This window comes from Meriones unguiculatus, chromosome 9 (genome assembly GCF_030254825.1).
Source record: "Meriones unguiculatus strain TT.TT164.6M chromosome 9, Bangor_MerUng_6.1, whole genome shotgun sequence".
NCBI classification, from domain to species: Eukaryota; Metazoa; Chordata; class Mammalia; order Rodentia; family Muridae; genus Meriones; species Meriones unguiculatus.
In genome coordinates this window covers 62572298-62583094 of record NC_083357.1, presented here as the reverse complement: position 1 = coordinate 62583094, position 10797 = coordinate 62572298, and the positions used below count along the sequence as shown (strand labels likewise).

Here is a 10797-nt window from a genome sequence, read left to right as displayed (position 1 = left end):
ATCCTAGAGGAAATAGTTCCAGAACCCCCTGTGGGTAGCAAAATCATTCACTGCACAAAAAAAGCACATTTGTACATAACCTACATACATGCTTCTGTGTATTGAAATTATTTCTGTCTCTACAACCTAATGCAATATTAATACCATGTACACAGTTGTTTTATTGTGCTGCTTAGGGAATAACGAGAAAGGTCTGTATTTGGATGGGACAGGTGCAATTTGTTTTTTAAGAGTCTCAGTCTGCAGTTTGTTGAATCTGCTGATGTGGAAAAGTCGTACCACAGAACAGGTAAATTCTGAATAATGGTTAACTTATCCTGCTTACATGTCCCAAGGTCAAGGGGGGGCCTTCACCATCCAGCGATGTTGGGGAGCCTTAGAGCCCAGCCCCAGAGATGGCCTCTAGCCCCAGCAGCATCTTGCCACTCCTCTGGTTCCTTCCCTTTCAGCAGCCACTCACTCTAGTCCCTGCCTTTCCTGCACAGAATGCCAGGGTAATACAAAAAGGACCCCAGGTCTCCATCCTGCCCCCCATCCACCCCTTGAATTCTTCCCAGGGCCATCAGGGTGATGCACACCTGTAATCTCAGCACTTGGGAGGCAGGAGGAGACCAGCCCAGACTGTGTAGAGAAAATCTGGATGGGAGAGGTGCAGTAGTTCTTACAAGAGGGACACACCCCTTTTAGTGAAGCCTTTGAACATTTAAACACAACTCCCCACAACTTCCTTCAACCTGATTTGACAGGCTCTTCTTGGAATAAAGTTGCATGAGCTAGTGGAGGGGTATGCTTTCTGCTCTGAGGACCCTGCCCACAGAGGACAGCTTCAGCTGTGACGTCAAACCTGTGACACCAATGCCCTCAGAGGCAGACTGTATATATCCTGTAGACACCATGCTATGGTTTGGAGATGTCTGGGGAGGTCCCCAACCTTCATGTGCGGGAAGCATGATGCTCAGGTGGCAGGGGGGTGGGGGGCTGTTACCTGAGAAAGGGACCTACAGACCCTAGCCTCTCTGGCTTCCTATTTTCACACTGTGATCCCTCGGCATTTTTTTCCAACACTGCCACCTGCTGGGAGGTGACATGTTGAGGAAGTCCTTACAAGAGCCTGCATTAGACCTCTAAACCTGTTTTTCTTTTTCTTTCTTTTTCTTTCTTTCTTCCTTTCTCTTTCTTTTCATGCATAGCATATTTTTTTTAACTTTTCATTATGTATCTCTATTGAAGCCCCCTCCCTCAACTTCCCCAGTCCTACCCTTTCTCCCTCTTCCCCACTATCTCCTTCCCCTCGTCCACTGAAAGGGGAAATTCTCCACTACTGCCATCTGTCCATAGCTTGTTAACTCTCATCAGGACTGCCTGGATCCTCTTCCTCTGTGGCCTGGCAAGGCTGCATCACCAGGGGCAAGTGATCAAAGAGCCGGCAACCAAATTCATGGTAGAGGCAACCCCTGCTCCCCTCACTCAGAGATCCACATGGAGACTGAGTAACCCAGAAACAGAAAGACACACATGATATATACTCACTTATAAAGAGGATATTAGCCGTATAACATAGGATAGCCATCTACAGACCTAAAGAAGCTAAGCACTAAGGAGGACCCTAGGGAGGATACTTAAATCTCATTCAGAATGGCAAACAGGATAGATATCAGAAGCAGTTGAAGAGAGGAAACAGGATGGAAGTCTACTATACAGGGTCCTCTGAAAGGCTCCACCCAACAGGGGATAGAAGCAGATGCTGAGACTCATGGCCAAACGTTGGGCAGAGCACAGAGAGTCTTATGGAAGAAGGGTATGGGGATAGAGGGGCATGGAGAGGACAGGAGCCCCACAAGGAGAACAGCAAAGCTAAAGGATCTGAGATGTGGCTGATTCGCAGCTCATAAACCTGTTTCTTTTAAAGTTAGCCTGCTTCGATTATTTTATGAAAAGCTGGTGAGTATATAGAATGTACTTCCCAGCCCATTCCCCATCAGGCACAGAAATGTGCCCAAAACATGCCTTCATTTGAAAATGAATGAGAAGACACAGAAAATAGTTACTTCCCAGATTACAATACCAATGCCTTCACCCCACTCCCACGCTGTAAGGTACCCTCGGCAAGCTATTAAACCTCTGATTCACTATCCTCAGCTGATGAAGAAAGTTCCCTAGCCAGGCGGTGGTGGCCCAGGCCTGTAATCCCAGCACTCGGGAGGCAGAGGCAGGTGGATCTCTGAGTTCAAGGACAGCCTGGTCTACACAGAGAAACTCTTGGTTTGGAAAGAAAAAAAAAAAAAAAAAAGAGTACCCCATAAGGGCCCTTGTTGGGGGTTGGTCTGATGCCTGTGCGATGATGCTAATTAATGGCCATCAGGATCTGGTTACTGCCCTATCTTTTTGGCGTAAACCTGCCTAAGACATTATTCCTGGTTGGTTAATACAGGCCTGTACCTGGGAAGGGCGGAAGGAGGCAGGCATGGCTAAGGTTCCCAGGCTTTGGAAACAGGAGAATCTTGGAAAGCAAAGGACAGGCAGAAGACAGGAGGAAGGAGTACACCATGCGCCATGATCTGGGAGGAAGGATTCCAAGGATGGTGTGGATGGAGAAAATACCAATATATATATATATGCATGTTTTTTTTAAGATTATGGATGAAAGGTAGCCCAGATAAGAATGGCTAAGGTGGATGGCACTGGACGGAGCTGGGAGGTGAATGGGGAGGTTGCTGAGATTGTAGGTGAAAATATCTGCCCAGCCCAAGGTGTTATAAGCTAATTATAAAATCTAACAGATGACTGTGTCTTATTGTTATAGCAGGTAAGATAGTAACACCATAGCAATAATTAGGGCTAATGATATTTAGCCCAGCACCATTTTATTTTCAACAACAGGCCCTAAAAGCACCCAGCCTGCTCCCTGGTAAATATGACCTACCTGAATTTGCTTTAGGACACTGAACTTAGAGCCAGACACCTCCACCGAGCTACATCCCCACCCAACCTACCGACACTATAAGCTGTCACATGGCTATCACCTGCCACCTACTGTAGGGACAGGAGAGCAATCAGTCCGGGCATACACTGAGTCAGACAATGTACCATTTTATTCCTTATAAAATATATTTCATGTCATTGCTGTAAAAACCTTACATTTCATTTCACATTTAAAAAAAAATCTTAACAGTAAAAATAATACTTGGAAGACAGCGGGGAGGGTGTGGCAGAAGGGGAGAAGCGCCAATACAACAAATTCACAGATGGGATTTTTTCTCCCTTTTTATTTTGTTCTAATCTTTTTTTTTTTTTAATTTTTATTTATTTTTTTGCCACTGGCAAAGTCAAAACCTGGGGTGACCAGAAAGTAACAGAACAGGTTTTTGTTTGTTTTTTGTTTTTTTTTTAATCCCCACCAAATCAGTTTTCACATCCAATTTCACAGGGTCCTCTAAGGTGTCCAGCTTTACACTTCCTCTGACAAGGTGGCCGCTGCTCACGGTACTGTCTGAAGCGGCAGCACTGCTTTCAGGGGCAGGCTAAAGGCCTGATCCAAGCCTATGTTACCACAGAGCCCTTCGGTTTTGTACCAGAGACTCCCGCTGGCCACACACAGTATCCCTGGACTCGCAGCATGGAGTGAGTAGGGTGCCTCAGACTCACTGAGGCTGCTCCTGACATGGCACCAAGTCTGAAGGTGACATTGGGAGCTCCGAATAACGGAAACGTGGCTGGATGGTTTCCCAAGGTAACGGCTCGCAAGCTATGTCCCGGTGGTTTCAAAAGCACGCGCCTGTGGTAACTTCACCCAGTCAAGATTCCAAACCCATGGGGCCGGGAAGCAAGGAGATATAGACATGAAGAAAGCGGGCCCGGTGGCTGGGTATGTTCACAGGCCACCCTTGCCCTTCAAACTCAAAGCCAGACCATGTGTCAGGAACCAACTCGAAAGCATCAAGATGAGGGGGCAGGGGGTGGGTAGATGGGTGGATGGGGACAGTGGGTAGGAGGCCAACACTACCAGAAAAGAGGGAACCAACAGAGATGTGGATGGCTGCACGGAAATGGAAAAAAGAACCGAACAAAATCAGAACTCCCTCACTTTTTAAGCCATCCGTCCCATCAATTTTTATTTCCCCTCCCTTCCTTTTCTGCCTGGCATGCCAATGGCATAGGGAGCCCACTTCCAATGGAGAAAACCATTACAGTCAGACACACCTGCAAACTCCAAACCAAGGCTTGGGTTAAAACCCCTCTGCTGAAGTGGACGCTCAGTCCACGCTGGGATTAAGGACGGGAGAGGAGAGCCTCCGGGTGGGGTCCCCACATGTTCAGACGCTTTCTCTCTACATTCCCTACCCACTCCCTAAAACTGGAAGCTAAGCTTCGTGGGAAGCAGGGAGAGAGAAGGAACTTCAGTCACCAGCTCATAATTAGCCATGAAGGTGAAGCTGCAGAAGTGTCCGGGGCCACCTCTGGCTGCCCTGGCTCCTTATAAAAATACATCTCTACCAAAGACATCCCAGACACTGGTGCCCCCCTCTGCCAGCAGCCCAGGCTACACTTTTTGCCTCTCACAGGCAATATCTCAGGTTCACGGGTTTTCTAACAGTCCTTAGTGTGTCTCAGACTGAAAAGTATCTGTGTGTTTCCCGTGTGATGGCACCAGTGGAGCCGCAGTGGTCAGGAGGACGGTCTCCATGACAAGTAATGAGCCAATGCAGCTCGGTCCCTGGAGAGGTGGCCTGGTGGCACTCCCTGAGCCTGTGACACCTGGGATGTCAGTAGATAGCCCAGAAGCAGTCTGCGAGGATCTCCCAGAGAACCCCTAGGAAAAGGAGGCCTTGCCATCCCAGACTTCCACACCTGACAAGAAGACCCAACGTTTTAGTGCCTCTGTGACACTCTGAAGGGAAAACGGGCTCGGGAAGGACTTTACTCGGCAGGAGCATAGTTTCTGTGGAGACCCCCTCCCCCCACGCTTCCTCTCAGAGCTGGAAGGATGCTCAGGGTAGTGTTTCAAGGCCACTCTCAAGCTGAATTCATCCTGGCTCGGCTTTTCTGGGACAGGCTTTGAGAAGAAGCCAAAGTCTACTGAGGGGACCCGGATCCAAAAGTTGCCATCATAAAAGGGTGTCCCTCTTCCATCTCCAGAAGCTGCCCCAACAGACGTAAAACCAAAGCACTGTCGCCTGCCCTGTGGGCCATCCACCTGCCACAGTGTTCTTTTTTTTTTTTTTTCTTTTTCTAAAAAAAAAAAAAAAAAGTAAATTCCTTTTGCTCCCAGTCCATTCTGGAATAACTGAAAGAGCAAAGGACTTCCTAGCTCAGCACACAAGCAGGCAAGGCTTCCTGTCCTACTTCTGATGCGTACAAACTAGTCCCAGGGAGGGCAGGATGGGGTGGGGGTGAGGGTTGGGGGGTGATTCTTTGGTCTCTGGTTCGCTGCAGAATACCCTTGGTCAATTCTGGCTCTCTCCTATTTTTAGGGGGAAAAATAGTTTCATTTTGTTTTCTTGAAAAATAAAACAGCCCCAACAAGGTGGGGAGAAAGTGTTTGTAAGTGTTATATCTTAGCCAGTGGGGGCCCTGCTGCCCACATCCACTCCACATCTGTGTTCTGCTGATGGCTGCAGGCCTCGGGGCCTCCCGGCTGCTGCATGGGGCGGGGAGCGGGAGGGCGGATGCAGGCGGGCGGACGGGCTCAGTCCAGGAAGCGCTGGCAGGCCTTCTTCCACCGGCAGGCCGTGCACCACTGGTCCCGGTGCTCGATGCCGTACACCTTCCGGCACTTCTTGGCCTCTCCACGGGCTTTCCTGGCAGGAAATGAGAGGAGGATGGTGTCATTCAGTGGCGGCGAGACCCAGATAACGGCTGGGCATGAGCAGGCAAACGCGGAGGAGCCGGAAGGGCCGGTCAGCGGCACCTGCAGCCAGAGATGCAGGGAGGAGGGGCCAGCTCCGCCAGCACGGCCTCCGGGACTTAACCCTGGGGACTCCTGGTCGACTCACAGCCTACCCCGCCAGTGCCAGTGCTGTCGGAGGGCAGAAAGCAGAAGGCAAGGGGTGAGGCGGCTCACCTGCTGCTGCTCTGAGCCCGGGGCGGGGAGGTGACGATCATGTGAGACTTCACGGTGGGTGGCGGCTGCTGGGGCTCGCTGAAGCTGAGGGAGCGGCTCCGGACCTGGGGATGACGAATACAAACATGAGCTGTGAGCATGACACTCGCCCCCCCCCTCAGGACAGAGAGACGACTCCCTGAGCCCCAGAGCAGGTGCTGGTGCAGGGGACCGTGCAACCTCCCCTAGGAGGACATTCTCAGCAGAGAGGGTCGGGTCAGGGGCAGAAGTGGGAGCTACCCATAAGGCTTTAGGGGACTTAGATGGAGGGACAAATGGAGGCATTGTATTGCCTTAGTGACACCTTCTGTAACTAGGTTCTGCAGTGGCGGAGGCTTGTCTGTGGCAGACACTTGAGACTAGAGTCACCCATGCACAGTTCTAATGACTTCCAGCTTCCTTCAGTTCAGAGTCAAGGGTCCACGTCCATGGTGGCTTGACTTCTGGTCCAGGCCACTCGGCCTCCGAGTGCACATGGGATCTTCCTTGTGGTTCTCTCTTCTTACAGGCCCACATTCTCTCCCTTCCTTTTCATCCAGGCATTAGAACTCTAACAAGCACTCACAGATGCTCACAGAACAAGGGACTGAGTCTAGCCTTGTCCAGCGTATTTCTAAGCAAGAAACTGCTCCACCCGACTCCCCTGGAAGTGTCTTTATAGCTGCTGAGGGCAAGTGTAGGCTGACCCAGGACGCATAGGCAACACCAACTACACAGGCCCCCGGCCCTGGGGATGCAGGTAAGAGCTTTGGGGTGTTGGGGTATACACTCACCGGAGAGAGGGGAGAGGTGGTAGTAGGGGCAGCGGCCCAGCTGATGCTGGTGTAGATGTGGGGGGAGACGGGGATCTGGAAGGATGGCAGAGCCTGCGGAGACAAGAGTGCATCAGCCTGGGCTCCAACTAAGAAACACCTATCTGCCTCAGGTCCAAGTAACTTCCCGCTGGCAACACCAGTGTCTCATCTCTGCCTACTGGGAAACACCGAGACAGCCAGGTTAGGTTTTCCCGTGAGCTGCCTCAAAGCCTCTAACCCTTCAACACACCCACCACCTCCTTCCTGAGAGGCTCCAGTGTCTGACTTCGTGACCCTGCCCTTGGGACTGCTTGCACGCTAGCCTCGTGACTTATTCCTTACAGTGTTATTCCATGGCTGGATTGCCTACTGAGAACATGCTTCAGGCAAAAAATCCAAAGCCTCCTGAGTCTGAGTGGTGCTTCTGGAACAGGATGGAGAACTGCCAGACAATTGCTTAGGAGTGGGGATACGAGCAGGGAAGTCTGGCTTAGATGTATCTGTAACAGTACCAGCCACACTATCCAGACGCCATGGTCAGCGAAGGCTGAGCCCTGGTCAGATACAGACTAAGTGGCCACTAATTCTAACGAGGAGAGCCCACTTATTTTGCAAGGTATTTTCCCCCCTTCATTGAAAGCACCACTGGTTTTAGGGTGGCGGCTGGCCTTACTACATAGCCCACGTTGACCTTGACCTCCGGGGTACCACCGGAATTACAAGCACGCACTGGCACAGCTGGCTGAAAGCACTGCTTTTCATTTACTAACTTGCAAACTGGTCAAGTCTGCCAAAGTCAAACTATAAACACAAAAAAGGGCTTCAGAGAGGCATACGGGCGTATGAACTTGGTATAAAGAGTGAAGCTCATTCTAAATGACATTGCCCCCCTCACCAGGACAACTCCCCAGGCCCATAAGCCTGACGGAGTGGTGTTCCTTGGGCCTATGTCACGTCTTCTCTATCCCGAGGAAACGGCACTTTGACAAATTAGTCCCGGCCAAATCCTCATTGCTAACACTGGCTCCAGCGCGCACTTCATGAAAGCAGGGCCATGTCCTACTCTAACTGGAAGGCTTACCTAAGCCAATGCTGACACCTAGCAGGTACTCAAAGCAGGACCGTTCAATGTAACCCAGTCCTCGGAGCTGAGGGGCTGCCTGGGAAGCCCTGTACACTCCCAGCAGCTCTTCTAACCAGTCTGCAGTGTCGGCTCTCAGTTCCCATCCACACACCGACGCATGGCTAGACTTCTCCCCTCTGCCAGCGTCACGGGGGAGTCCTGTCTCTTCCTTCTTGTTTTGTCTGTCATCATTGTTAAGACGGGTTTTCAAGTAGCCCAAGCTGGCTCTCCGATCCCTCTGTAGGTGAGGGTGACCCTGAACTTCTGCTCGTCCTGCCTCTGCCCCTAAGTGCTGGGATTGCAGCTGTGTGCCTCCATACCACACACGGGGTTTCTGCTGGGCTGAGGATCAACCCAGGGCCCTGTGTGTGTGAAGCAAGCATCCTACTGACTGGTCTACATCCCCCGCCTTTCCTTTTCCCTCTCTGTGGAAGTAAGATCAGCAACTTGGCCAGGAGGCTCACTCTTGAGTCAAGGTGACCAGAGGCCTGTGCTCTGACAGTCAGTGACCACTGAGCTCCCAGGCTGGGCCCCCCCACATATGGCTGCTCCGTACCTGGTAGGCATGGTCAGCCTGAATGTGCCAGAAGGAGCCAGGAGCTGACTTGCTGAGCTCAACTGAGGGCAGGGAAGCCTCCAGGCCAGGGTGTTCTGGGCCGGAGGACTGGACTTTGGGTGGAGGCAATGAAAGAGCAGCAAGGGACGGGCTGGTCACACGGGAGGCAGGCGCTGGCTCTCCGGTGGGCGTCCCCGGGGCAGGGGGAGCGGCCACAGCCACAGCAGATTCCTCCTTCATCTGCATCTCTGTGTAGTAGAAGTCTTCCTCCCGCTTGAACTGATCAGAGTCCACGGTGTCCCTGTGTGGAACACACATTCGGCCAACGTTACGGACATGCTGCCTTGGTTCGAATCCAGCGGAAAGTTACAGGGAGGAAATGACTGCTTGTGCCCACCTAGGAAGTTGGGGGACATGCCCAAGAGAGCACCCAGGAGCCCTGCTCCCAGAGGATATCATAAGGAATTAGAACATGCCCATCCACGGGAGACGTTCTTCCTGACACGAGAGCTCACACAACAGCAAACGTGTGTGACACAGACCCAGCCCTGCTGAGGCCCCATCTCCAAGGCCTGTGAGGCAGTTCATGCTACTGTACAGAGATGAGACCCTCACATTAGTGCTACAGCTGGTACACTTAACTCCCACATACAGCAGTAGAAGTGAAACGTGGCTGTCGTGTCCACACCACACAAGCTCACCAGCGATTGAGCCAAACTGTTCCACTTCTACCCAGAACTGAAACCTCTTGCTTCCTGCACCAGGTAGGAAGAAACGACTACAAGACACACGGAGCTCGTGCTCTGGCAAGAGCATCAACAGTGACCGTGATGCAATCTCCCTGCCCAGGGAAGGCATCCTTCTAACTAACGGCGGTCAGGGAGAGGCACTGGGAAGCGCCCGAGGCAAGCCATTTCACCAGAAGGTAGGCTGCGGGTCGTGCGGAGTTAGCAGGGTAGAGGCACACCTAAATGGCGCCTCAGAAAAGAGGCACCAACTTTAGTACCTACCCCAGGTGGAGGGCTTTGACGTGTCGTTTGATGCCCACAATCGAACGCAGAACTTTGCCACAGCTGGGCCACAGGCACTTGTACATCACCTTCACGGAGTTCTGAGGGGGAAAGAAGTCTTAGGAACTGGTGTCTGCGCATCCCTCTCCCCAGCCTCTCTCACTGCCTGATGAGGACTTCAGCTGGCTGCCACCATCAGCTGGACCCAAAAGAGAAAACTCCAGGGAAGGGACTCCCGGAGAATGTAGGAACATGCACAAGAGTACTTGAGAAGTGACTCACTGGTCACAGTAAAGAAAAAAGGGGGAGAGGGGCACGCGCGTATAATAACAAGAGGGGAGGCAGACCTAAGATTCCCCGGGCTCACTGGTCATCCAGCCTACCCTATTTGGGAAGCTTCGGGCCAGTTAAGAGAGTCTGTCTCGACAACCCAACAACTAAGATGGGGTGAGGAGGGAGAGATTAACAGCACCTCAAGACAATACCTGAGGTTGACCCTTGGCCTCCATGTGCATGCACACCCACAAACACATACACACACACCCCAAAAAAACGAGAAAGAAGAGGAAGCAGCCACCTCAGCCTGGGAATTTGACAAGTGAAGCAGAGGAAGACTAGAAACACCTGAGACCTACGGTGTCCCTGCTCTGTCCCTACGCACTCCATATGCTCACCAGACACCTACCTTCCTCTTTCGCGGGGCTGGTTCATCCAGCAGGAAGGGGTCAGGGTCAGTCTCGAAGCCATGATCAGTTTGGGGAGACCCAAAGGCATCTCCCAGGTACTTGGGGCTGGCCTGAGGGTGGGGGGGCGAGGGGGTGGAGACGCCGCTGCTCCCGCTCCAGTGCCCGCTCGTGGTGCTGCTGCCGCTATCAGACACATCACCGCTCTCCTTCCATGGGTCCCCGCAGGCTGCACGGGAAACTGGTCAGGCAGGGAGGTGAAGGAGGGGAAGAACAGTCAGGCGTATCCCCGGGGTCAAAACAAAACGGTAAAAACTAAAGTACTACTAAACAATTTTAATCATTAAAGAAACTTCTTCCTGAGCTCTAAGATCAGGGCAGGTGCAAATACTACGGTGATTTTCGGTGCTACAGCCGCTCTGCCTACTGGGTATTTTCTGCCATGGCCACATGGGTGATCACTGACTACCACATGCACACTGCAACCTCAGTTCTTTGAGGACTAATAAAAAGAATGAGAGTAAAACCTAC

The 10797-nt window shown here is 51.9% G+C and overlaps 1 protein-coding gene across 4 annotated transcripts in view; it reads right to left on the bottom strand.

Annotated features, from left to right (window-relative positions):
- Positions 1-3281: 3281 nt before the first annotated feature.
- Znf395 (zinc finger protein 395) overlaps positions 3282-10797 on the bottom strand; it is a 38572-nt gene continuing 31056 nt past the window's right edge. For all 4 annotated transcript variants that reach the window (XM_021654458.2, XM_021654452.2, XM_060391339.1 and 1 more), the window contains exons 5-10: positions 10269-10507; positions 9584-9684; positions 8574-8874; positions 6874-6966; positions 6062-6165; positions 3282-5798 (exon numbers count right to left, since the gene is read on the bottom strand). In XM_021654458.2, coding sequence (XP_021510133.1) covers positions 5687-5798; positions 6062-6165; positions 6874-6966; positions 8574-8874; positions 9584-9684; positions 10269-10507 — 950 coding nt within the window. In that variant the 3' untranslated portion in view covers positions 3282-5686. The remainder of the gene's footprint in view (positions 5799-6061; positions 6166-6873; positions 6967-8573; positions 8875-9583; positions 9685-10268; positions 10508-10797) is intronic.